Below are 25,100 nucleotides of genomic sequence, written 5' to 3' on the forward strand. Positions count from 1 at the left end.
AGCATAAATTTGGGTGTTGCCAGGGTCTGAAGATGTCTTAATGTAAACAGGATGATGATGGTGGCTGTTCAGATACACCTTGTCGTTGAACCGGAACATTTTACGGTTCAGACACTTTGGGGCTTTTTGCAGAACAGCATGCTGTGTAATAAACACTTTCACACTGAACAGTTGTGCAGAAGTCTAGAGAGGGTTAAGTCGTCCTGTTCAAGTGGATAAAATACATGAATATCCCAAACCTTTTGTTAGTGGTGTAAAAGGAACATTGTGTCCGAATGTTACAGCCTTTTCTCAGAGGAAAATCAAACCTTTTGGTTCATTTCTTTTATTCACAAAGAAGTTAAGACAGAATTTTATTCTCTTTCTGGTTTTCCTCCTAAAATCATCAGCGGAATAGACTGAACATATGTGTGGATTGCACCATTCGCCCCAGATCGGTTGCCTCAACCATAAGGATTATCTTTCCAGGAAAGTCCCAGTCACCTGAGACTCCCACATCCACCTGCCAAATGTGCTCGTTGATCATTAACATGAATAAAAGCAGCGTTTCTCATCATAATGATTAGTTCTATTAGGAGACAAAAGTTATACACTGGTCACATGGTTAATAGCTCCACTAATTTCCTGGTTAACGACACCACTGTCCTCCCGGTTAATGACACCTCTGACCTGGTTAACGACACTGCTGACCTCCTGGTTAACGACCCCTCTGACCTGGTTGATACCCGGACCTGGTTAATGACCCCCTGACCTGGTTAATGACCCCCTGACCTGGTTAATAATACCCTGACCTGGTTAATGACATCTCTGACCTGGTTAGTGACCCCCTGACCTGGTTAATGACCCCCCTGACCTGGTTAATGATACCCTGACCTGGTTAATGACATCTCTGACCTGGTTAGTGACCCCCTGACCTGGTTAATGACCCCCTTGACCTTATTAATGACACCCTGACCTGGTTATTGACACCCTGACCTGTTTAATGACATCTCTGACCTGGTTAATGGCCCCCCTGACCTGGTTAATGACACCCCTGACCCGGTTAGTGACACCCCTGGCCCAGTTAGTTACATCCCTGACCTAGTTAACGACCCCCCCTGACCTGGTTCATGACACCTTGACCTGGTTAGTGACACCCCTGACCTGGTTAGTTACACCCCTGACCTAGTTAACGACCCCCCTGACCTGGTTCATGACACCTTGACCTGGTTAATGACCCCCTGACCTGGTTAGTGACACCCCTGACCTGGTTAGTTACACCCCTGACCTAGTTAACGACCCCCCTGACCTGGGAGTTTTGGACATAGCGGGCAGTAATTTGCTTTACACACATTCTCTGTCTCTGACTACCTATCCCAGTTTTATTGGGAAAGTTACGGCAGGCTGTGATGTGAATGATTATTGTATTCAACATTCCTCTTTCTCCATGGCAACGCTGTGACGTTCGTCCTGATATGTTCATGGTATCAGATGCACACTGCTGTCCATGTTCAGAAGGCGTTAATCACCCATTTGTACAAGCAGCTTTCAGGGCATATTTTTTATCCTTTTTTTTTATGGCATTACATTTGTTACTGTCCTGGTCTCTTCTTGTCCTATATAGGTCTTATTTTGCACATAGTCTTGACTTTCATGAACATTTGCGGCAGCAAAGTACGTCCAGCTGGTTTGTTCCTTTAATGTCACGTGGATTAAATCTGACAGAAGTTTATCATAATAAATTTTTAAGTAGAACTTAAGATAAAACTTAAGAAGGAAGATGATGATATGGGGGCCTGTGCTGTAGAAGTCTTGTGGTTTGTGCTGCAAATTGAAATAAAAAGGAGAAACAGTTACATAGACGGTTAAATTAACAAGTAATTTAAAATGTTCAAACACAAATGACAATATATCCAGTAATGTTGCATAAGTCAGCCTAAAGAAGGTTTTAAGAGATGATTTATAAGCAGGAAATGAGTCGATGGTGCAGATGTTAGCTGAAGAGTTCAGGATGCAACGTGACAATGGAGGAGTTCAGAAAGATATGAAGAAGTGAGGAAATTTAAATTGAAACAGTATACCAGAGTTATTTATGGATGGGAGGATGAGAACGGTGATAATGTTAACGGACAAGGAGGAACTTTAAGTGAACAATTATGACATTTTTCAGATGAAACTCTCTTTTTTTACTGTTTAGTTTGAGAAAGCTTTGAAGGCATTTGTGCTAAGCGGTCAGAAAGAAGGGAAGCAGGTTTGATGGGGGGCCAGTAGAGCTGGGTGTTGTCTGCTTTGCAGTGAAAATGAACCTATTTTTAAAAACAAAAGCAAGGGGAAGTAAACTGGTTATGTGGAGGAGGGGTCCATGGATGGGTCCCTGGGGAACAACGCCGGTGACTGCAGACGAATGTGCCTAAACATGTTTGACTTTTACCAACTGAACCAAACCAGAGGTGTGATGAAGCAAGCGGTGTAGTAATTATTGCATTAGTAATACCAGTTGAGAGTTGTCATGAGAAACTGGAATCACTGGTTCATCAACAGGCTGGTGCAGAATCAGGTGTTGTAGTGGGGAACACAAAAACCTGCAGGATGGTGGATCTGGAGGATCATTTCTCCCACTCAGCATCACAGCTATGTTTGAACCAAGCAGCAACCTTCAGCGGTTAAAAGTGAAGCCTATGCGGAAGTGCATAAAATAGCATTTCCCCCTTCATCCACTAGGGGCTGCAAAACAGAGCGAATCCTCATAGACTCCCATGTTAAAAAGACCAACTTCACAGCAGAAATAAACATGTTTGCAGCCTGGTACAAAAATCCATTTTCGGTTTATTAGGTCAGGTTTACCAATTGTCTGTGTAAAAAGAGATGGGTGGAGCCTCCGTGACGCCACCCGTAGGTTTCTGAAGAGCTGAATTGAAACGTGGTGGGCGGTTCCTACCGTCGCCATCTTGATTTTTTTTTTTTTTTCCTAACTTGCCCGATTAAAAGTAATCTCGAAGTTTGGCATATTTAGGGGCGTGTCATCTTGATTGACAGGTATCTGATCTCCCGCTTTAAGTAAGAAGAACGTAGAACAACCGCGTTTTTAGACGGTTAACAACATGACTTAGCTTTAGCCCGCTTACCTCCGTTAGCTGGTTAGCTCCTGTTATCTCTGGTTTAGCTTGGTTAGCTCTTAGCTACAGAAAGCTCAGAGTTCGCTTGATGTCAATCATCCACCATGACGCTCACAGCCCCCCTCTCAGCTCCACCTCTTTGCCCATATTTGTATTTTCTGGGTGAGACGACACGCATGCCTCTGCCAAGATGGTGATGGTAGGAACCGCCCACCGAGCTTCAATTCAGCTCTTCAGAAACCTACAGGTGACGTCACGGAGGCTCCGCCCATCTTTTATATCCAGTCTATGGTTTGATTATGGTTTGTTTTGCACCTTTAGTCGAAATATGAAGTTGTTACGTGTTCTGCATCTGACAGACATGCCTGTTCGGCTAATTAATCACAGATAGAAATATTAGAAAATTTAATTTAATTTGTAACTGGTGGAAAAGAGCCTTTTTCAGAAAGGACATTGTGTGTGTGAGTCTGTGTGTGTGTTTGAGCTTTAGTGGTGGATATTAAAAGGGAAAACATCCTGATCATAAAGGCTCTTTGGCATTTGTTTTTTTTTTTTGTTTTTTTTTTACCAAGTACACCTTACTCAGTCATTTTTACAAGTGTGTTATAAATGAACTTAACATGTTTGCTGACATATTGTAGGCCAGGTTTAACATGTGGTTCTTGCTCCCTTCTTGCTAGTTTGAAAGCTCTTACAATCCCTAAAGAAAGTGATGTGAAAATGCTGAGACTTCCTCTTGCTGCTCAGTGTTTTGTTCAGATGACAGGTCATATCAAGACAACATAATAGCAGTGCTTAAACAAAGCAGGAATCCCTTTTGCAGTAAATCCTTCATCCTGTGTGCTTCAACCGGACGCCCTTCCCTTACATTTCCACCTGAGAGTATGTTTCCTCCTGCTGTTAAGTGTGTCCGAACACTGTGGCCAGAAAAACCAGTATATCATAGTAACTCATGGAAATGATCTTTGCTGATGTACTGGTGAAGTTTGAAGATCAAATGCCTTTTTTTTTCTTCTTCCTCCTCTGTGTTGAACTTCAGGATATTTGAGCCATCTGGTGATGACGCCTCAGAGTCCGACGCTGGAGATCGGGACTAACTTCACAGCCACGTGCACGATCATCAACACAGACAGAATCACTGCGGATGACCTCTGCTGGAGGCTGCCGAGTATTATCATACCTGAAGAACACTACAGGAAGATCAACAGAACAACTCTGAGCGTCACCTTCCACGTCAGAAATGAAAAACCTGAGTGGTTGACATGCCAACCTAAAACATCCTACAATCTTATCGGGCTGGAAGGCAAATTCATTCAGGGGATATTTCTCAGGACAGGCTGTAAGTCTAAAGCTTCAACTCTGAATTTAATGCTGATTTTTATTCAGATATTTGACTGCAGGCAGGTTTGGAGCAGGATGTTTAGATCTGACTCCAGTGAAGGAAAGGGCTTATTAGAAATAAAAGAATGTACAGTAGAAGTTGTTAATTAAAACAGGTTTACATGTGTAGGTTTATTGGATGTTGGAGAGCGACTCTGATAAGATGTCTGCGTGCTTGTCTTTCTGTCAGATCGTCCAGCGAAGCCGGAGAATCTGTCGTGTTTCGCAGCTCAGAAGAACTCCATGGTCTCTCCAGTCATCACTTGTAAATGGGAGGTCACGGGACGTCAAACCACAGAGGTCCCGACAACATACACGCTGATAGTTGCATATGGCAGGTGAGAACACGTCTGCAGGGCTTTGCTCCGTCAATACTGCTTTCGGTTTACGGCCGCATCATGAAATCACATCAGAGTGAAGCTTACAAATATTTCCTGTTCAACAGCGGTTTTGTTTCTTATGTATAATTAATATTTCTATTAATTCTGCCTGCGTTGTGCAGAGATTTAACAATACATTGATCAATGTATTTAGTGATCAGCATTTCAGTACTCTTCTATCCATCCATCAATTTTCTCCCAGCAATACGAGGTCAAGCAGGTTCAGGATATTGGGGTTCGATTTTTATCCTGTAACCACAATTATTCTGCCTTAATTAATTTCACGACACTAAATGTGTAAAATCACACAGAAACTCTGAATGAAAAGGGCTGCAATGAAATTTTAAATAATTGAATGTTATTAATTTATTAAAATAGGAAAAGTATAAATTAACTTAATATGAAATTTATAATTATTTTAATAAAGATCATTTCATTGTACTTCAAAAAAAAAAAAAAAAAGTAATATTTTTACCATAAAAAAATTATTTCATGTCAGAATTTTCAGATTTTATTGGTACAGTTATTGTCAAAGAAAAATGTGTTATTCTATGATTATCACCATCAATATGCATTATAAAATGACACGATAAATGTATAAAGTCACACAAAACTCCTCCTGGGTCTTTTTATCAAGACTGACAGAGATTAATCTGTGGAATTGACATGCTTGCCTTTTCTTTCACATTAACACATAAACTTATTACCCATGTTGTATAAAAATTCAGATTTTTAAATTCTATGTTTTCGATAGAAGCTGGTTTTGAGCCTGTGACAGCGGTGAACCAAATCAAACAGATCCACATCCACAAACACATCCAGCCTTTTGTTTAGAGGACGCTGCAGAAATGAAACTTCTGAAATATCAAATAAAGGTTATTTAATGTTTGTTTTAGCTCCAGTGTTATAGAGATCCTCCATGCTGGGGGCTCTGTTCGGTCTGGGGGTTGTTGCCATGGGGATTGCTCCTGTTTAGGTGGCAGGTGGTCCAACACTGCAGCCTTGTGGCTGTGGGGTGGACCCCAGCCTGCCTTAATCTAGGTTCTGGATGGTTGCCATGGCAGCGGCCCCTATGAACATGGGGGGGGTGGGGGTTCCTGGCTTCTGATGTGGATGGTTCCCAAAGATATCGTTTCATCACATCTGTATCAAGCCAGGTGTTTATTAATTAATTTTATATTTTATTTTATTTGTTTATACGTTCATTCAGTTAAAGGACAGTAGTTACTGGGGATGGGAATTTTTTTTTTCTTTTTACAAATAAATACAAATAATCCATTATATTCATTTTTTGTCATTTTTATTGTTTTTATTGATCTTTTTACTTGTCTTCTTAGGCATTATAGCAGCAGTCTGGCTACTGGGTTGTTTTTCTTAAGTGAAATTAAGAAAAATGACGAGCAAAACAGAAAGTTGTATACATTTGTTTGTTTTTAATCTATAAAAATCAGCAATATCGAAGAATTGTGAGAATCACAATTTAAATCGAGTCGGCATAAAAAAAATCTGAAGTGATTCGAATTGGGACAAAAGCGTATCAGCCCTAGTAGTTAGGGAGTCATGTTAGGGTGTGTGCGTGGGGGAGGGCTGCTGTCTGTCCTTGTGTGTGTTTTTATTTATGATGAATCAATTGTTACGTTTTATACTGCGATGAACTGTGAAATTAAATAACCGTGACATCCCTACCCATGCTGCAGTGAATCATCAACCATCAAACCTGGTGGGCGGGGCTAACGCACAGCATGTTAACCATGGATGTGATTGGTCTCATTGATGTGACATTAAAGCTGCTGATAAAATCACTATTTTTTTTTCCTCATCATGGCCATCAAATGTTTTGAAAACGTGTTTTCCATGTAAACCTCCTTTCTGATTTACTGTTTCCACATAAACACAAAGGAAAACATGAATAATTAACTCAGAATAACAAACTTCATGTAACTGCGGCAAAGTTCTTTAATTTGGCGGGAATGTTGGCGTTCCCTACCAGAGGCTAATTCCAGGAGCAGGAACGTCATCAGTTTGCTGTGTGTGGTTCATAGCAAATCATACGTCACATTATTGGATTGAAAATGGCTTAATAAATACTTAGGGAGAATTTAAGGGAAATGTATGTATGCATCACTGTAACATTTGTAATGTGTGTTTTAAATCTTTTTCCTCAGTCATACTTTTAATATATCAACAAATGCCACCAGTGCCCAGCTGTCTCTGAGGACCTATCCCAGTTTTATGCAGCTGAACATTTGGGTGGAGGCGCAAAATGCTCTGGGAACGGTTTCATCTAAGCCTCTGAAAGCTGTTGAAGCGAACTGCTTTGGTAAGAATGAATAATAATCTTCATGTTTCTTTGTTGTGGTTGGATCACAGTGGGTCAAAGCCTGACATGACATCAGTGCTGACTGCTTCTTCATGTGTTGTTGCAGTGAAGCCAAACCCTCCATCAGATGTGAAGGCCATTTCAGAGAAAGAGTTTCCTTCTTCTCTTCTCACAACATGGAACCATTCTCTTACGAAATATATGAGTCTGATTTATCAAATTCGATTTTGCCCACGTGGATCTCAGATATGGAACTATGTAAGTATTTCTGAGACCTCTTGTTTCACAAATCTTCCAATTTCTTACTCTTTAACATGTACATGTGTGTACGTGTGTTTTATTTACATTATATAAACAGCCAAAGCACAGCAACCACTAATATTCAAGCTGTCGACTGCTGGTTAGATATTGTTGTAATTCTTCAACATATATTTCTGCCGATAGACTGAAATATAGAGATGGAATTAATTAAAATGTTACGGATGTAAATGCCATTATCACTTCTACCTGTCAGTCTTGTCCATTCCTGGCTGAATTTTCTACGAGGTTTCAGATATGCTACGATCCACGTTTTCCCATCCTTTCTGAAGTTACCTCACCAATACAAATATAATAACATTACAGATCTAACAAGTTCAACAAGTTTTGTTCTGGTTTGGCACATTTTACCTAAATACAACTATAAATGTGTGGTTCTGAAACAAACATCTGACTTTTAGTGTGACAAAAAAATTTCACATTTTAACATTCAAGGCATTTATTTCTTTTAAAACACGTCCGAAGCATGTCATCAAACACATCTGCGCTAGCTTGACTAGTGTGGTATTGGTACATTTTTATTAATACTAAGTACGAGTACACACGCTTGGTATTCAGCCGATACTGATAACGGTATCGCAAGAAAATGTCTTGACTATTAAATAATGGAAAAAGGTTCAACTTTAAATTCTTAGTCAACTTCACACAATGTAAAGAAAATTATTCAGATCAATAATATCTTCTGATATAGATGCCAAAATGGATGTGGTCAAATAAAGCTAACAATAATACCTAACATTGTGAATAATATTATATTAAATCTAAAAACGTTAATGTTTGCATGAAGTCAACATTAAAGTGAACTCTGACCGCCATATTGTGATGCTTATTAATGCCGTTCTCCCACTTCAACTGGAAAATACCTCACCAGGTGAACAGTGTAATTCCAGTTTCTAGCATCTGAATGCTTCTTATTAAAGTTTCCCTACAGTTATATCAGCGTGACGCGCCGCCTGCCTTCAGACCTTTCCTTTAGACATGATAGTCTGCTGAGCGTCGGCTGGCGTGTTCTCATTCCAGTCAGCACTCTCTCTCTATTGGTTACATTTCTGTTCCACATCATAATCCACAATCATCGCTTTCCTCACAAACGTGAAGATTTCTGGTCGTATTGAACAAGTTTAATGCTTGGATTGTTTCGGAGCAGAGTGTCGGTACAAATTCACTCTAAACAGACCACAGGATCATTTTATTGGACGATCTTATAAAACTTCAGGTAATCTTGTGTTTGCCTGATAAACAGCCTAAAAACCCCTTTGTGTCCCTCCTTTCAGTGTTTTCCCTCCTTCAGTCAGGTGTGTTTTATGGTTCTGTATGAGATGGTCACAGGGAGTTGTGGTTTCTGTTTCGCAGGTTCCTCTTGGAGACACAGACTCTCCTCTAGAATCCTTCAGACTGCAGGGCCTCAAACCGTACACAGATTATGCCATTCAGTTACGCTGCAAAAATATGGGGAGCGGCTGCGGCTACTGGAGCGACTGGAGTTCCAACTTGACCATGAGAACTCCAGAAAGTGGTGAGTGTTTATGGCTGCCTTAGGCTATATGTGTGTGTATATGTTATCAGGCTAACTAGTAGGGGTGGTAAAAACTAATCGAAAAATCGGAAATCTGGATTTTTTCCTTCACAATTTTAAAATCGATTTTTTTTTTTTTTTTTTGTTAAAAAAAATCAATTATTTTTTCAAATAGATAAAAATCATCCACGATAAAAATTTTTGTCATTTTCATTGGTTTTATTGATCTTTTTACTTGTCTTCTTGGGCATTATAGCAACAGAATGATGATCTGGCTACTGGGTTGTTTTTTCCTAACTGAAATCAAGAAAAATTACTAGCAAAAGGAAGTTTTATAAAAAAAAATTTTAAAAAAGTATTTAATTACAAAAATCATCAATATTGAAGAATTTTGAGAATCTCAATTTAAATAGAATCGGCACCCAAAAAATCGGAATCGAATCGGGACAAAAGCATATCGTCACTGCCCTACTAACTAGGCTACATGCACACTCACACGTTTTGTCACGGACGTGCCGGCGTCATACTTACCATATCAGAACATATTTCCCATCCGTCCCAGTTCCCTGTAATCCGGATGTTTGACAGAAATCCTGAAAATCTCTCAGCTTCTAGTTTATCATGTTGCTTTGTGGGAAAACGCGTGAAATGGATAAATCAAATAGATTTGAGTAAAAACATCTGGATAAAACCCACAATTTTATCCTGCAACGACCAAGGAATGAAAAACACTGAAATTATGGCGTTTTATGAGTTAAATGTCGGTTTTTGTCCCGTAGACACTACTAGAAAATATTATATTCACTCAGTTACATCCTCAGAAACCACCAGGGGTGTGTCGTCTTAGGTTCCCCATGATTCACTCTGATTGGGATTTTTTTTATCTCACTCTGGCATTTGACAACTTTATACTCCATTCAATATCCATTTATTCAGGTGACCCAAATTTATCTTTACGTTTTATTTATTTATTTATGTTAAACCATGAATAAATCCAAGACGCATAAAACATATTTTTCATGTTGTTTGTAAATGTTTCTGTGGAGTGTTCAGGAAAAATGTGTTAGCAGCAGTTAGCAATGACAAGCTGAAACGGAGCTGCTGTCACGTATTCGTAGTTTTACTATTAGATTCTATTTTGGCTTTAAACGTCTTACATAGTCCGTACGTTTACACGGGAGTTTTAATTCCGAATAAAAGTTAATTCCCCTTTAAACTGATGAAAAACGACCATGTAAACACTTAATTCCTAATGCTAATTTCTATTAAATTTAATAAACATAGCACATATAATAAAAATAGCGGCAAAATGGTACTTATTATGTAGTTTTTCAAGTTGCAACTGAAAAGACGAGAAGCAGGGAGCCAACTTTCTTTATTTCCAGTATACGTCATACGTCACGTGCACCCTGTCCAATCAGAACCCTTCCCAACCCGCCGCTCTAAAGAGGAATTAAGTCAGGACGTGTTTCATGTAAACCTTCATTCGGAATTATTATTTTCTAGTAAACTCAGTGGAAAATACGTTAATTCCGAATTATGAATTCCGAATTAAAAAACAACATGTAACCGTAGCCATTGTGCCGTAAGTCTTGTCCAGGTCTCGTCTAATGTCCATAAAGACCAAAACGTTTCCAAACGTTGTCTTCAGACCTGCTGAATAACAGCAAGGCTTGCTGCTAGCTTCCTGCTATCTCTGTTGTTTACTGTTTGGCGCCGTCCGGGTGACATGTGCAACGTTTATGTTCCTGCAACACTTAACAGCTGCATTTGTTATTAGTTATTATGAAAAGTCATTGATTTAAAACATTTATAAAATATATTTAATCAGCATGTGTTGAATCATAATGAATTGATTTTTAATAGTAAATCAGCCCACCGCTACGAATAAGCTTTTTACGTACTGTATTTTCACGACCATAAGGCGCGCCGCAGTCTCAGTTACGGGTGCTGTTTCAATATTTAACACCCACATAAGGCACACTGGATTTTAGGGCGTGGGAATGGTGAAAACATACCGGTACTCTAGCTTAAAACATGCTTGCTTGCGTGTTTTAAAAAAGGCAGTGGAAGAAGAACTGAGTTACTTTATTGAAGAATTTAGCAATGTTTTCATGTTGTTTTTTAAACAATCCTCATTCACAAATCCATCAAAGTCCTCATCTTCTGTATCCGAAATGAACAGCTGGGCTATTTCTCCATCGAACAGGCTGGGTTCCCGCTCGTCATCGTCAGAGTCAGTCTCGTTGCCGTGCAGCTCCTCATAAATGGTGCCGGCTTTGGCGAAAGCTCGAACAACAGCGACACGTTAGCCCAATCATCGGCAATCCATTCACAAAATGTGGCGTAACTCGCCTGGCGCTGCCTCCCAGTCTTAGTAAAACTGTGTTCGCCATCTGTCATCCATCGCGCCCACGCCGTTCCCAACTTCACTGTTTATACCAATGTCCAGCGGTTAGAGTTCCTTCGTCAAGCCTGAATCGTCTTGAGTCGTTCTTCCAATTCGGGCCACTTTGCCTTGTTTCCGTGGAAACTCAGCTTCGTGTTCTTGACTTGGCAAACCTCGTTTTCTTGCTTCCTCCACTTACGAACCATGGATTCATTGATCTTGAATTCTCTTACGGCTGCTCGATCCCCATGTTTGTCCGCGTAGCTGATAGCTTGCAGTTAGAACTGGGCTTCGTAAGCGTGTCTCTTCGCAGGAGCCATTTTAATAAGGCGTCATTAGCCAAACCGATGTTTTGCATAATGCACATACTGGCACTATATACATACTGAGGGCATGCCTTTAGCGCAGGGGTGTCACCATCCAGTCCTCGAGGGCCGCTATCTGGCAGGTTTTTGTTGTTTCCCTGCCCCAACACACATGATTCAAACTAAATGGATCCAGCAGCTTCTTATAAACCTATTAATGAATTTCGGTCAGGTGTGTTGGAGGATGGAGACAACAAAAACCTGCAGGATACCGGCCCTCCAGGACTGGAGTTCGACACCTGTGCTTTAGCGTCTTCTTTCACGCCAACACTTCCCCCTTTAACGTTCTCATGCTGCCCTCTGTTACGTCCGCCTTTTATCTATACAAGCAGCGTGTCGGAAACGTTCTCAGTCAGTCAAGTGAAGCGCTCATCAAAGTCACACAACAACATTTATAGATTTTAGAACTCTGTACACACATAAGGTGCATCGCATTATAAGGCGCTCTGTCTATTTGGAGAAAATAAAAGACTTTTAAGTGCGACTTATAGTCACTAAAACACGGTACATCTTATGCGGCTGCTTTATCTGGAAAGCCGATTTGGCCGGGTGCGTGCATCAAAAGCTCTCCGAAATGGGCCCTCTGGGTGTTTTCTGAGTACGCACCCAGTGCGCACTCAACACATTGTCAATGCATCTAGCCAAATCAGCATCTGCAGTCCCAGGACTCAACATTACTGGGGTTCTGAAAGATGAGCCAAAAATTTCCCAAATGCCGGAGGCGTGGGGGTCATTGCTGCAGCAATGGCTGCCAGCCAATCAGTTCACGATGATGTATTTCACAGAAAAGCCACAGATTGTATGTATGATCAAAGCTGGTATATAAAGGGGTAATTCTTTGTGATTAATTAAATCATGATATAAGGTTAAAAAAAAAATTGTCCTTTTGATGAAAAAAAATCCTTTTAAAAGGTGAAAAAGTGTTTTCATTGGACTTTAAACTACTAATCATTTGGTTAACTTTTCTTTCAGGGGGCATGAGTTATAATCCTTGTGACCTCCTTTGAAAACATCTTCATCTCCTGTGAAACAGCAAATGTCTGCTGTACATGTAGAAACCCAGCGAACCTGGACGTTTTCCATTAAACATGCTTGTCTTTGTTCTTTTTTTTCCTTTCTCCAAGCACCATCAAGTAAACCGGATTTATGGATCACCGTTTTTGAGAGTGGCGGAAATAAACGACAAGTGATGCTGATTTCTAAGGTAAAGTCTCACTTAGTATTTAAATTAACACAAAACTGTTTAACTTGATATCTGGATCGGTTTATCTTCACGTGTAAGGACACGTTCACATCAACCTTTTTGATCCGAATCCGAGTCCGTTTGCTCAGAAAGTCGATTCGTTTGGGGAAATGTGAACACACCAAACAAATTCTGATTCGGACCAAAGAAGTGGACTCGGTCCGCCTACAAACGCAGGTCTCGGTCCATTTCAATCGGACCAAATACAGGAAGCGGACTACAAAACAAGCCACCTCCTGTACATGGCGTAGCATTGCATTGTGGGTAAATACATAGCGATGGCGTTAAGGGTCCTCTGCCTCGTTATTTCTGCAGTATACTTGCATAAGACACAATAAAAACCCAAAACAGCCATAGTTTCGTCTCCACGTTTAACTCACAGGTGGATGTTGTGCTTTAAGCTGACAGGTAACACTTTGTGTTTGTTTTGCTCTGCCAGGATCCAGAAGAATCCAACGGGAAGATTACAGGATTCGACTTATCCCTTCTATACCACAGTAATGGAAGTCCAGAACTGGAGAGTATCCCAGTCAACTGGTCCGAGGGAGACGGCCGCTCCAGTCATGTCACTGAACTTAAAGAGATTTTCCTTTCTGACAAGCAGTTTGTAAAAGTCGTTGTCACTGCGAGGAATTCTGTGGGGACGTCTCGTCAGGCAAAGTTGTTCATCCCTCCCAAATCCAATGGTAGGTTTCCACGGTGACTTTCAGGCACTATGATGTAACCCGGTGGTTCCAAACCTGGGGATCGGGACCCCCAAGAGCGTTCGCCAAAGGTCACACAGGGTCCCTGAGGCTCTGACCCTTCAGAGCCTCTGTGATTAATGAAGTCTGTATGTTAAGGCTGCAATGATTAGTCAACAACGTCGACAATGAAAATTCATCGACACAAAATCTCAACGTGTTGTAAACAAATAATAATAAATAAAACGCTAATAAAACGCTGCTCCAGACAACTTAAGGCCATTTACCAACTGCGGCTTTTCAGACAATGTAAGAACTTTAAACACCAAGCAAACGACTCAAAGCACCACAGGAAGCGCTGGGGGCAGTATTGTCATTTTGTTTAAACAACGAAGAAGAAACTGACGGCGGCGCAACCTATTTCCAAAGTTTGGGGATATTTCACATAGGGATGATCGATTATGACAAAAATAATAATCCCGATTATTTTGACTAAAATTGAGATTGCAATTATTGAACAAAATTATCCAGTATTTTTCAACAACGCTGCACGTCGTGGTGTTCTCAACGGTTGAGAGGAGATAAATGACATTGGTAACATTCGTGATCTTATCTAAGATACAAGGAAGAATCATTGAAGAGTCATATCGAGGTGGACAGGAATGGTTTCTTGTAACGGTCCGTGTGACAGCGACGCTGTCATAACGTCATATTATAACGTCTAATGCACGTTTCCGAGTTGTTTAATCCGCTTTTACTGCTTACATAGGAACTATTTTATGTTTTATACCAAACAACCGCTGTCAGGCTGCAGCGCGTTTCTCTCATTCACCTGTTAAAAGACGGCTGATCTGAACCAGCTGGTTAACGCATTGCTATGGTAACGCCCCGCAACGGAGGGATATTACCGTGTTTAACTGGCCGAACTATGTATAGGAAAATAATGCAGCCAGTTGTCACTGACAATGGTATAAACTATGTTTAGGTGAACTTCCACAACCTACTGCAGTTATTCTACATTGACCTGCAGCCGGAGCCGACTGAGACTGGCCGCCTGGGAGTGCTTTAGGACGGGAGAGGCTCCCGCTGCTCCTTCCTTACAGTAACTGCAGAACAATATGTGTCTTCAAGTCAGTCGCCAAAACACCAGAAAAGTCTCTAATAACTCCAGTAAAAGCTGCTAGATTTGTCGCTTTTAATAAAAAAAGTCTCCAGATTTAGTGAGAAAGTCTCCAAGTTGGCAACAGTGTCTGAATGAAAGCAAAGCGGCTGTGGGAGGAGTTTACAGCACAGCGCTGCAACGCCAGAGACGCTCGATTAGCAGCTGAAGACAGCAGGAGAGGAAACTCAGATCGTAGTTGAGATTAAAATCTGATTAATCGCCCAGACCTACTTCATGCTAAACAAAGTGTCAAACAGGTGAAATGTGTCGTCTGCCACGCATAGTTGGCGTTCCACGGCAGCACAACAGTCATGCATGAGCATCTGGAACGAAAGCACCTCGGAGTCCTGGTTTCCAGTGTTCTGGATGGCAAAGTTAGCATTAGCGAGTAGCGATGTGCTGTTGTTACCTCTGCTGATCAGATTACGCTGATCAAATGACTTGTCTGATAATGCCAGCAGTTGTCAACGTCAGTTCCGCTCTCATTAATGATGTTGTATCTGATCATGTGTGTTTTACAGGGCCTACCCCAGTGAGGGACCTGAAAGTGTGGTCCCATGGGGGTCAGCTGTACCTGGAGTGGAAGCTGGCAAACAACACACATGTATCAGAGTATGTGATCGAGTGGATCGAGGACTCGGATTCAGGGAGCGGAGGCGATGGCGCAACGTGGCCAAACTGGCAGAGAGAACATGGCTCAACTAGACAAACTACAATCAAAGGTGATTTTCTTTCTTCTGAAAAACTGGAGACGCTGATGTTTGGAAAACGACTCCTAATGAGTTGGAGGGTGTGAGAAATGTAACCATTACCACCAACCCACCTTTTTCCTCCCGGTGGAACAAAAACAGCCAGTCAGACGTAGAAGCCGAGACTTTTTATCATCTCATGGACTGAATCTGATGGCAGTAAAAAGCTGCAACAGCAGCAGTTAAATGTTTCTTTCACCCTTCATTTAGACATTTTCTACCTTCAGGCTTTACTGGCTTTAACGTTAAACCAACACTTAACGTGTCTTTGTGTCAAATCCAGGAAACCTGGAGCGTTTTGTTTGCTACAACATCTCTGTGTATGCCATACGCTCCGGATGGATTCAGACTCCAGCTCGACTACAAGCCTTTCTGGAAGAAGGAGGTAAGATATCTTGTCCAGCCAGGACTCCGTGAAACGGTCCATTGTCTGATTTTTTGAAAAGATAAAATGTTTTTTATTATTATTTATTATTTTTTCTTATTATTATTATTATTATTATTATTATTATTATTATAGTATTTTTCTTTTAGTTCTAAAATGGTAAAGACACTCCAGCAGAATGGCAAATACCATTTCCCAGACAGATATAGATATTCATTAATAGCTGATCAATTTGCTGGAAATCAGGCTTGCAAAAACGCGAAAAGTAAGAAAAAATACGCCAGACCTTATTATTATATTACAGAAGCAAATACAAGCCATAGACCATATATGAAAGATGGACGGAGCCTTCAGCGGTTAAAAGTGAAGCCTATGCGGAAGTGCATAAAACTGCAGTTCCCCCTTCATCCACGGGGGGCTGCAAAACAGATAGAATCCCCATAGACTTCCATGTTAAAAAGACCAACTTCACAGCAGGAGTAATGTTTACAGCAGAAATAAACATGTTTACAGCAGGAATAAACATGTTTACAGCAGAAATAAACATGTTTACAGCAGGAATAAACATGTTTACAGCAGGAATAATCATGTTTACAGCAGAAATAAACATGTTTACAGCAGAAATAAACATGTTTACAGCAGGAATAAACATGTTTACAGCAGGAATAATCATGTTTACAGCAGAAATAAACATGTTTACAGCAGGAATAAACATGTTTACAGCAGGAATAAACATGTTTACAGCAGAAATAAACATGTTTACAGCAGAAATAAACATGTTTACAGCAGGAATAAACATGTTTACAGCAGAAATAAACATGTTTACAGCAGGAATAAACATGTTTACAGCCTGGTACAAAAATCCATTTTAGGTTTAATAGTTCAGGTTTACCTTCATGACAACTGTGGGAGGAGTGAATTTTTTTCTAACTCGCTCGTTTAGAGTAAATCAGTCTCGAAATTCGGCATATTTAGGGGCGTGTCTTCTTGATTGACAGGTACCCAATCTCCTGCTTCAAGTAAGAATGTAGAACAACCGGGGTTTTTAGCTGGCATTTATACTGGTGGCGTTTATACTGGCGGCGTTTATACTGGCGGGCGTTTATACTGGCGGGCGTTTATACTGGCGGGCGTTTATACTGGCGGGCGTTTATACTGGTGGACGTTTATACTGGTGGACGTTTGTACTGGTGGGCGTTTGTACTGGTGAGCATTTATACTGGCGGGCGTTTATACTGGCGGGCGTTTATACTGGCGGGCGTTTATACTGGCGGGCGTTTATACTGGCGGGCGTTTATACTGGCTGGCGTTTATACTGGCTGGCGTTTATACTGGCTGGCGTTTATACTGGCGGGCGTTTATACTGGCGGCGTTTATACTGGCGGGCGTTTATACTGGCGGGCGTTTATACTGGCGGGCGTTTATACTGGTGGCGTTTATACTGGTGGGCGTTTATACTGGTGGGCGTTTATACTGGTGGCGTTTATACTGGTGGCGTTTATACTGGTGGGCGTTTATACTGGTGGGCGTTTATACTGGTGGCGTTTATACTGGTGGCGTTTATACTGGTGGCGTTTATACTGGTGGGCGTTTATACTGGTGGGCGTTTATACTGGTGGCGTTTATACTGGTGGCGTTTATACTGGTGGCGTTTATACTGGTGGCGTTTATACTGGTGGGTGTTTATACTGGTGGCGTTTATACTGGTGGGTGTTTATACTGGTGGGTGTTTATACTGGTGGGTGTTTATACTGGTGGGCGTTTATACTGGTGGGCGTTTATACTGGTGGCGTTTATACTGGTGGGCGTTTATACTGGTGGGCGTTTATACTGGTGGCGTTTATACTGGTGGCGTTTATACTGGTGGGTGTTTATACTGGTGGCGTTTATACTGGTGAGCATTTATACTGGCGGGCGTTTATACTGGCGGGCGTTTATACTGGCGGGCGTTTATACTGGCGGGCGTTTATACTGGCGGGCGTTTATACTGGCTGGCGTTTATACTGGCTGGCGTTTATACTGGCGGGCGTTTATACTGGCGGGCGTTTATACTGGCGGGCGTTTATACTGGCGGGCGTTTATACTGGCGGGCGTTTATACTGGTGGCGTTTATACTGGTGGCGTTTATACTGGTGGGCGTTTATACTGGTGGGCGTTTATACTGGTGGGCGTTTATACTGGTGGCGTTTATACTGGTGGCGTTTATACTGGTGGGCGTTTATACTGGTGGGCGTTTATACTGGTGGGTGTTTATACTGGTGGGTGTTTATACTGGTGGCGTTTATACTGGTGGCGTTTATACTGGTGGGCGTTTATACTGGTGGGCGTTTATACTGGTGGCGTTTATACTGGTGGCGTTTATACTGGTGGGTGTTTATACTGGTGGCGTTTATACTGGTGGGTGTTTATACTGGTGGGTGTTTATACTGGTGGCGTTTATACTAGTGGGCGTTTATACTGGTGGGCGTTTATACTGGTGGCGTTTATACTGGTGGGCGTTTATACTGGTGGGCGTTTATACTGGTGGCGTTTATACTGGTGGCGTTTATACTGGTGGGTGTTTATACTGGTGGGCGTTTATACTGGTGGGTGTTTATACTGGTGGGCGTTTATACTGGTGGGCGTTTATACTGGTGGGCGTTTATACTGGTGGGCGTTTATACTGGTGCCGTTTATACTGGTGGGTGTTTATACTGGTGGGTGTTTATACTGGTGGGCGTTTATACTGGTGGCGTTTATACTGGTGGCGTTTATACTGGTGGGTGTTTATACTGGTGGGCGTTTATACTGGTGCCGTTTATACTGGTGCCGTTTATACTGGTGCCGTTTATACTGGTGGGTGTTTATACTGGTGGGTGTTTATACTGGTGGCGTTTATACTGGTGGGTGTTTATACTGGTGGGTGTTTATACTGGGTGTTTATACTGGTGGCGTTTATACTGGTGGGTGTTTATACTGGGTGTTTATACTGGTTTGCGTTACCAAGGAGCAGCCAGTTATTCTACATTTCTGTTCCAGTTCTATTGAAAGGTCCGGCTGTGGAACTGAAAGATAATCCAGGACACAACCAGGTTAATCTGGTGTGGAAGGAGGTTCCACGGCACATGAGACAAGGCTTCATCACAAACTACACCATATTCTACAAACATGGGGATCAAACCAGCGGTACGTGTGGCATGACGCGTCGTCCATACGACACATGAACCGCCAGCTAACTTTCTGCTTCCTGTCTCACTCATGTGCAGCGGTGACGGTGGCGAATAACACCACCTCCTACACTCTGAAGTCGCTGTTGGGAAACACCAGGTACGACGTGTGGATCCAGGCCTCGACCGTCCGGGGATCAGTGAACGGCACGACTCACTCTTTCACCACGATGACCTACGGTCAGTAAGACGCCACCCGCCGTCAGACTACTGACACTGGAGCGCCACAAGCATCCAGTACAGCGAACACGCCAAGACTGGGCGAGAACTCGAAGGAAAATTACTTTCACAAATAAAAAGATGAACAGCTGACGTCCTTCCATCTGTTCAGCAGCAGTCACATGACCTGGTCACGTGACTTCTCCATCATGGAGGAGATTTTCCACCTTTCCAGTGACAAATTATTTACAAATATTTGTAAAAACATAATGATCTTAAATCTTTAAAAAAAAAAAAGACTGGAATAAAGTAGACTACACTTAAATAATAAATAAATACAAAGAAATTAATTATTTAATAATAAATACAGTAAAAAAAAAAAAAAAAAAAAAAATCAATGAAATCAGAAGAAATAAATTGTTTGTAACAATAATCATGAAAGAGTTGATGAGGTGGTGGAGATAGCTGCGTCTCATCACCAGTTTCACACCAGCAGCAAAGCATCTGGTTCTCCCAGCTGCTGGATCCTTTCCCAGTTCCTCTGGAAGCAGAAGCTGGGCCAGTTTGCTTCAGACGGGTCACCCAACTACGGTGGCCCTGAAGTGCAAATCACAACTACAAATTTACAAATGTAGTCACAAATAAAAAAAAAAAATTACAGTAAGTATTTACAGGCTTTGTAAGTAATTTATCTCGATTGATCACATAACAATATTTACAGTTTTTGGTAACGTTAATGGATAATTATATTAAATAAAAGAAGCAGACAGTAATATAGCAAAACTCGGGCTCTGGTAATGTCTGAAAATCAAATCAAACATACTTTTTTCATCCCCGAGGGGAAATTCAAGGTTGAAGCCAGCTCATCCAGAGGGGGGGGGGCACGCCGCGAGGTTAAAAAAAATACATTTAAAATAGAACAGCAAACATTTCTGGTGAAGTTAAAGTGTCATTTTAAAGACTTAAAAACATCTCCAGCTGTTCTGTAGGACTCTACATGTTCCAGTTGTTTCTACTTTATTAATGTTTCCATCCACTCGCTTCATTAATATGTGACAGTAAAGCAGATCGGTACTTCCGTCTGGTCCTGCAGCAGAGGTGATCACCTCCTGCTCCCATGCATGCTGCGTGAGGATCGAGCTTCTGGCGTGTTCTTCTGGTTGGGGGAGGGCCTGATGTAGAAATACCTGTTTTTGTCCTCAGAGTCGTTTGAAGGCGTCGTGGTCGGCGTGAGCCTCGGCTTTCTGTTCCTGCTCCTCCTGGTCGTCCTGCTCTGCTTCTATAAGAGAGAAGCGTAAGTTACTTTTCCAACATTGTCAACATCTACAGTTGTGCTCATATTTATTCATAATCTTTCATTAAAGAAGGAAAAAAACAGCTGCCTGTAAAATAAGCTGAAATTGACTAAAGTAATAATAAATAAAAACTTTATGAAAATCATGACATTATTTTCTAATTCTGGTTCAATAGAAATATTTTTTTTTAAAAATCAAACAAATAACATCATTTATTAAATATTCCATCAGTCATAAAGTAATATTTAGTTGAAGAATCCTTTAATATTTCCGCTCCAGTCAGGTGTTTTCTGTTCCTCTCAGTCAGACTTCTGCACCTGTTGACAGGTATTTTGTCCCACTGTTCAACAGAAAAGTCTCTCATTTGTCCAGGAACAATTTGGTTTTTTTTTTTCTTTCTTCAACTCAATTAAATGAAAAAAACTGTGTCTTTTATTACTAAATTATATTTTTGCAAATTTTTTTAGTTATTGTTCCTTTTTTAAGTCTCCAGTTATCTGAGTGACTGTTGTAAATTCAGCTTTTCTTTAATGAAAGGGGATGAAGACATATGAGCACAACTGTACATTGAGTGTTTCTCCAAAGAATGTTTACAGAAGGCTGACTGGGACGTTTACTGGTGGGCTGTGGAACTACACCAGTAAACATCTCAGAGCCTGTAATGTGGTCATGTGACCGTCAACATGTCTGAAAAACCTCTGGTGTTTCCTCTCACAGCATCAAGGAGAACCTCTGGCCTCAGATTCCCGATCCTGGAGAGAGTACCATTGGGAACTGGTCTCCTGATTATCCTTTGAAGGTAAATAAAGGAGGAGCTGATGTTTACGCCCTGAAAGCTGCTGATTCGTTGATGATGACAGACTGAAGGCTTTCCAGGTTTTCTTTGAGTCATTTCAGTCCGTCTTGTCGTCCTCCGCAGACCGACACGCCGAAGGAGAACTACCTCCCCAGTATCAGCATCCTGGACGTGTCTGCTGCCAACCAGGGTTTTGAAGAGGACAAGACCAGTTTGTCTCTAAAGAAGGACAAGTATCTGTCTGAGGAGCACAGCAGCGGCATCGGCGGCTCGTCCTGCATGTCCTCGCCTCGCCAGAGCGTCTCCGACAGCGACGAGGGCGCAGACATGGCCGACGCCACCGCCAGCCCCGTGCAGTACTCCTCCGTCATGGCCTCCAGCGTTTACAAGGGTCAGACTCCCGCCTCTCAGCCTCAGCACGGCGTTTTCTCCCGGTCCGAGTCCACGCAGCCGCTGCTGGACTCGGAGGAGAACCCGGACATGTTGCTGCAGGACGGCGGCCATCACTTCCAGCGTTTCCCCCGACAGTCCTGCTTCACGCAGCCGGACGCAGCAGACTGCGGCGACTTCCAGCAGCTGGACGAGGAGCAGACGGACTTCTGTGCGTGTGAGGAGGACCCCGAGCCGGCTGCAGCTCCGGACGGCCGGTCCGCCGACGCAGCGGGACCCCCGTCCTCCAGCTACATGCCTCAGCTGGGGGGCTACAGGCCTCAGTGAGAACACACCAGCAGTCAGTGTTTCTCCTGGCGGACAGTACGGCGACGGTGGATCCAGTGTTCTTTGTTTCAAGGTCGTGACGATTTCTGACATCTGAACTTTCAGATCGACTCTTCAGTGAAACGGTTTCATCATTTCAAAGCAGAACATTTCAGTCTTTTATGGAAACGTTTCAAATTAGTTTTATCTTCTGCTTCGTCGTCATCAGACTTACATCTTCCCCACACGGGGGTCTCTGCAGGACGTTGCCAGATGTTTGTAGGGAACAGCCTACAGTCATGACTACATTTGTTTTTGGCGCGTAGAGACGAACCCATTCCTCTGGTTGATGCATTACAGCATAAAGTTATTATGAAGCTGATTTTCAGCATGTGTGTGCTTTTTCACACCTCTTAACATAATCCACCAAAACTGACGTCATCCTCCTCATTCATGCAGATTCTGAATGTTTTTAAGCCTTTTATTTACAGGATGCTGCAGTTTGTGATGAACGGTTCAGCTGTCTGACAGAACAGCTGCTGTTAGTTAAGCCTTAACTTACTGGGATTCAGCTAACCAGTCAGACTAATGGGAATAGTCTGCTTTCCATGCCCCCTGCCAGGCTGTAAAGCGGGGGGGGGGACACTGCTAGCGGGAATGTTTTTGTGCCTTTTTTCATGTCATGTTGTCGTATCTTTTGCATTTAACCACGGCGCTTCAGTATTTTGTGCAATGTGACTTGAGACTTCCAGAGCGTGCCAGCCTGGAAAAAACTACACTAAATACACTCTTCTGACGGGAAAACTAAACCTGACGCCTGCATGAACTACTGACGGAGCTTTCAGGCCAGGCGCCCTTTTCCGAGACCCTCCTGCTCCGTGTGGATGTTACAGTCTCTTTGCTAAGTTTATCACACCAAGTATCCCTGTAGCTTTCACATAAACTGCACATGAATGTAATCATGCCAAGTTAAAGCTGACATGTATCCTGCTTATTCAATAAAGTTTTTATCAGCTGCTTTTGAACAGTGAGTGAACAGAGTGTTGTCTTCTGTTAGTCCAGTTCCTGATATGTGGTCACCAGTAAGCCAAAGAAAAACGTGGACATAAAAGGTGGAGAATGAGATGGACTCCTCCAACTTGTCTCATACAAAGCCAGTGGGCTTCAAACTGTGGGTTCGCTCCTTTACAGTCACCAGGCGATCACCCGGGAGGAGTTCACCGCATAAAGGAAGACCGAAGAGCCAAGACTCATGAATGAGTGAATGAAACATTCCCCCACATGAATGAATGCGGAATGAATTAATGAAAGAAGAGGTTAGAGAAACATTTGTCAGGGGATGAATGAATTAATTCAATACCAACATGATGACGGGGTGAATGAAGAGCTGAGTGGAACATTTTATATATAATGACTGGGTGAATTATGAGCTGGGAGGAAATGAAGAGCTGGGTGGACTGTTACCCACATAATGACGGGGTGCATGAAGAGCTGGGGGAACGTTTTATACACGATGGCTGGGTGAATGGCAGGCTTTGTGCAACAGCTCCGCTTCAGTCGGTTGTAAATCCTTCGCTGCATTTGGTTGCAGTCTCATTCACTGTTCCGTCGTGTCTCTTTAACTGAGGGCTTCTCGGGACGGGGAGGGGGGGTGGACGGGTTCATCGGGTTCATTTTCCCAGCTCAGGTCTGCTGCCTTCCCGTTTCCTCTGTTAACGAGTAGCCGCAACACAAACAGATGATGGAACATGGAGGCAGTCCGCAGTAAGGATGGCTACATAGTCCAGCTTCATGGTTATTCGGGACACTTTGTCCATGAGCTTATGAGTCCAAACCAGCAGCCATTTTCAGGTGAACCTGTATGTCTCTGCAGCCAGTTGTGTGTATGAGCCTGCTTTGCCACTGGAATGGAGGAATCGCTTTGTCCTGTGCTGTCTAGAGGTGGAATATAAATGATGATGGCTGATGGATGCTGCAGGGGAATGGAAAGAGGCAGAAGTAAGATTGCGTCCGATTCCCTACCAAGGCACCCCTATCTCCAGCAGTACATCCAGACCGGAGCACAGCAACAGGGGAATGACATCCAGGAATTGGCCTCTAAACGCGTCGACATCCAGAAGAAACGTTTTTATCTGGATGTGAAGCAAAGTGTTCGCGGCCGCTTCCTGAAAATTGCCGAGGTGTGGATCGGCAAAGGCCGACATGATAACATCAGGAAGAGCAAGCTGACTCTGTCCATGTCCATGGCTCCTGCTCTCCGCTACAGCCTGGGGGACTTTATAGACTACTATGCCCGTATCGGACTGAGGGGGGGTCTGGCCCCCCAGCTGGCGGAGGAGCACGGCGGCAGCAACGGCCAGAGCCGCAGGAAGCCGCAGGAGGCGCCGTCTCCCACCGGCTCGGTGGGCTCCGACAACCACACACACCGCGTCCTCAAGAGCGAATTCATCGAGAGGGACAACAGAAAGTACTTTCTGGATCTGAAGGAGAACCAGAGAGGTAGGTTCCTGCGGATCCGGCAGACTGTCAGCAAAGGCCACGGCACGATGGGCTACTACGGCCAGGGCATCGAGCAGAGCATCGTGCTGCCCGCGCAGGGGCTCATCGAGTTCAGGGACGCCCTGTCCCAGCTCATCGAAGACTACGGTGACGAAGAGGTGGACGACCACGACCGAACCGGATCCAGGACCCGCATCGACAACCCCGAGCTCCCCGAAGCTGCGTCTTTCCGCGTGGACAACAAAAGGTTTTACTTTGACGTGGGTTCGAACCGGTTCGGCGTTTTTCTGAAAATCAGCGAAGTGCGCCAGCCGTACAGAAACACCATCACGGTTCCGTTAAAGGCCTGGGCCCGGTTCGGAGAGAATTTCATCAGGTACGAGGAGGAGATGCGGCGGATTTTTTCCTGTCACAAAGAGAAGCGGACAGACGGGCGGCAGGACAGCGGGGAGCAGCAGGACTGA

The 25,100-nt window shown here is 42.9% G+C and overlaps 2 protein-coding genes across 2 annotated transcripts in view; both read left to right on the forward strand.

Moving 5' to 3' along the window:
• il6st (interleukin 6 cytokine family signal transduce) overlaps positions 1-23,122 on the forward strand; it is a 28,688-nt gene extending 5,566 nt beyond the window's left edge. The window contains exons 3-16 of the mRNA XM_079256538.1: positions 4,135-4,434; positions 4,666-4,813; positions 7,021-7,175; positions 7,282-7,433; positions 8,847-9,009; positions 12,888-12,967; positions 13,446-13,692; positions 15,373-15,573; positions 15,884-15,985; positions 19,004-19,150; positions 19,231-19,371; positions 20,554-20,644; positions 21,363-21,444; positions 21,565-23,122. Of these exons, the coding sequence (XP_079112664.1) occupies positions 4,135-4,434; positions 4,666-4,813; positions 7,021-7,175; positions 7,282-7,433; positions 8,847-9,009; positions 12,888-12,967; positions 13,446-13,692; positions 15,373-15,573; positions 15,884-15,985; positions 19,004-19,150; positions 19,231-19,371; positions 20,554-20,644; positions 21,363-21,444; positions 21,565-22,158 (2,603 nt within the window). The 3' untranslated portion in view covers positions 22,159-23,122. The remainder of the gene's footprint in view (positions 1-4,134; positions 4,435-4,665; positions 4,814-7,020; positions 7,176-7,281; positions 7,434-8,846; positions 9,010-12,887; positions 12,968-13,445; positions 13,693-15,372; positions 15,574-15,883; positions 15,986-19,003; positions 19,151-19,230; positions 19,372-20,553; positions 20,645-21,362; positions 21,445-21,564) is intronic.
• A 967-nt stretch (positions 23,123-24,089) lies between these two features.
• On the forward strand, positions 24,090-25,100 carry purg (purine-rich element binding protein G; the record flags this gene model as incomplete). The annotated part of the gene is made up of 1 exon (XM_079256543.1): positions 24,090-25,100. One exon carries the CDS (start codon positions 24,090-24,092, stop codon positions 25,098-25,100), a length of 1,011 nt encoding a protein of 336 aa, XP_079112669.1.

The sequence above is a fragment of the Telmatherina bonti genome (assembly GCF_933228915.1).
Source record: "Telmatherina bonti genome assembly, chromosome: 17".
Lineage (NCBI taxonomy): Eukaryota > Metazoa > Chordata > Actinopteri > Atheriniformes > Telmatherinidae > Telmatherina > Telmatherina bonti.